Here is a 2168-nt window from a genome sequence, read left to right on the forward strand (position 1 = left end):
TTACTCGAAAATTAAATTAAATTATCCTAGCAATTGAACCGTACAACCAGTCTTAGAGTTCAATCACATGAGTTGAACTGGAAGACCATCAATCAATATGTAATGGTCTTGTAGGACCTATTGCCCATCTATTGGCTTTGACTCAAAACATATAAAAAAAACCAACAAGAGTCTACAAATCTTGAAATTCATTGCCCTTATCTATTGAATCACACGATTACATACTCAAAAGAGGCATTTCTTTTTCTTTTTCTTTTTCCTTTTTATTTTAATTTTTTATTCATAACTGCATTATATATATATGTACTATTACTTTATTATAATAAATTATATATTTATAGTCTTGTGCAAAAGAGAAAAAATTGAATTTTTGCATATGTGTGAAAAAGAAAGTCTCATAAAGAAGAACAAGGGGAACAAAGTCAAGCTTGCAAAAAGACTCATTTGATATATTACTCCACTTTTTGAACATCAAGGGGAAACAATCTTATATCAGATTATATCAGAAAAAGAAATTAAACCCAGAACTCATAAAATAAGAGAAAAGTAAAATTAACCCAAAAAAAAACCCAACAAATCTACAAAACAGTAGTATGCATGCACTTAAGATAATCAGCAAAAAGTAAATCCACCGAAATGATAATAAACGACACCCACACTACACAGCCTAACAAATTTTCTTTTCTAATATTTGGCTGGAAAAAAAACCTATTTCAGTGACTAATTAGCACATCATTTCATTATACTACTACACGTACTTCTTCTTTTCATATATAAATATAAAGATATACGTCATGGTATTGTCATATGCTAGCCCTAATTTCCAAATTTGAGTTTTATCTGATCAAATTTACTCTCTTTTCATATATGGGTATTTGCATATGGTGCTAAGGCAGGCATCACTACATGCTCCCATTTCTCTCTCTCTTTTTTTTTTCTTTTCTTTTTATATATCAATTTTGTTAAATAATTTCATAGTTTGGTGCAAAATTCATAATATATATATAGATATAGCTTTCTGGCATTTATATATATATATATAATTAATTAATAATATCCCCACAAGCTCTCTCCTCCGTCTGAGCTACCCGGCGACTCCTCAGACTGCGGTGAGCTCATTCGCGGCGGCGAAAGCAGCATTCCCTCCGCCATTTCCACCAACAGATTCGGCATACTGAACAATGCATCCTCATCCATGTACTCTTCATGGTGATGATGATGAAAATGCTCAAACGACGTCGTTTGATTATCATTATTATCATCTTCCCGAAACGACGTCGTTTCCTGCCGTCTCGCCTCCAATGCAGCAAGCTCCGCCTTTTTAAGAGCCGCAGCCGCCGTGGCCGCGCTGCGAATGTCCCCGGCCGAGGCCGAAGCCGGAACCGGGTACTCACCAATTGAGTTGGGAAAGTTAAGGACGGCCTCACCTCCTTTCAGTGCAAGTGCCGCCACGTCATAGGCGGCGGCGGCCATCTCCGGCGTGGCAAAAGTCCCGAGCCATATCCGGGTCGTCTTACGCGGTTCTCGGATCTCCGAAACCCATTTCCCGCTCCGACAGCGAATTCCCTTATACCTTGGGTGTTTGCTGCTACTCCTGCTGGTTGAAGCCATTGACGTGGCTGGTCTAGGGCTTAGGGTTTCACACGTGTGAAGAGATGGTGAGATAGAATGTTGGGTAGCTTCAATTGGTGGAGTTGTTGTAGTAGAACAAGAAGAAGAAGGCAAGTCAAGATTGGTTTGGTCTAATGGGGTGTTTGTATTGTTATTAGTTTGGTCAGACATAGGAATATTTATATATAGGTAACTGATTTGTATATATATATATATATATATATAGAGAGAGAGGGAGAGAAAAAAAATAAAAATAAATATAGGGTGTATAATAGCACTAGAGATTTTGAGGACCCATATGTTAGATTTATGAGTACTTAAATGATAAAAAAGTTAATGCGTGGGGATGTCGCGGGTGATACCCCAAAGCCAAAAATGATATATATAAATTGGGCGTTGAATAAGGCATTGCAACTAGTAAGTATGACCTTATAGGAGAGCTATTATACATATTACATAGAAGACTATATTGGAATTGCCAATTGGGTATGCACTGGCTAAGGTTTTTGGACTATACTAGCTAACCATGGCTGAAAATGATATGTCAAAAAAGTTAT

General features: G+C 36.9%; 1 protein-coding gene across 1 annotated transcript; it reads right to left on the reverse strand.

The window, feature by feature from the left end:
• Window positions 1-428: 428 nt before the first annotated feature.
• LOC133778326 (ethylene-responsive transcription factor ERF027-like) lies at window positions 429-1830 on the reverse strand. The gene has a single exon (XM_062218214.1). The coding sequence runs from the start codon at window positions 1780-1782 to the stop codon at window positions 1048-1050; it is 735 nt and encodes a 244-aa protein (XP_062074198.1). The 5' UTR covers window positions 1783-1830; the 3' UTR covers window positions 429-1047.
• Between the last annotated feature and the right edge of the window lie 338 nt (window positions 1831-2168).

Source organism: Humulus lupulus, chromosome 5, assembly GCF_963169125.1.
Source record: "Humulus lupulus chromosome 5, drHumLupu1.1, whole genome shotgun sequence".
In the NCBI taxonomy this organism is placed as follows: Eukaryota; Viridiplantae; Streptophyta; class Magnoliopsida; order Rosales; family Cannabaceae; genus Humulus; species Humulus lupulus.

Bases quoted from the DNA above. Each gene is read 5' to 3' on its own strand.
- LOC133778326 (XM_062218214.1), bottom strand. From the start codon at position 1,782: ATGTCTGACCAAACTAATAACAATACAAACACCCCATTAGACCAAACC.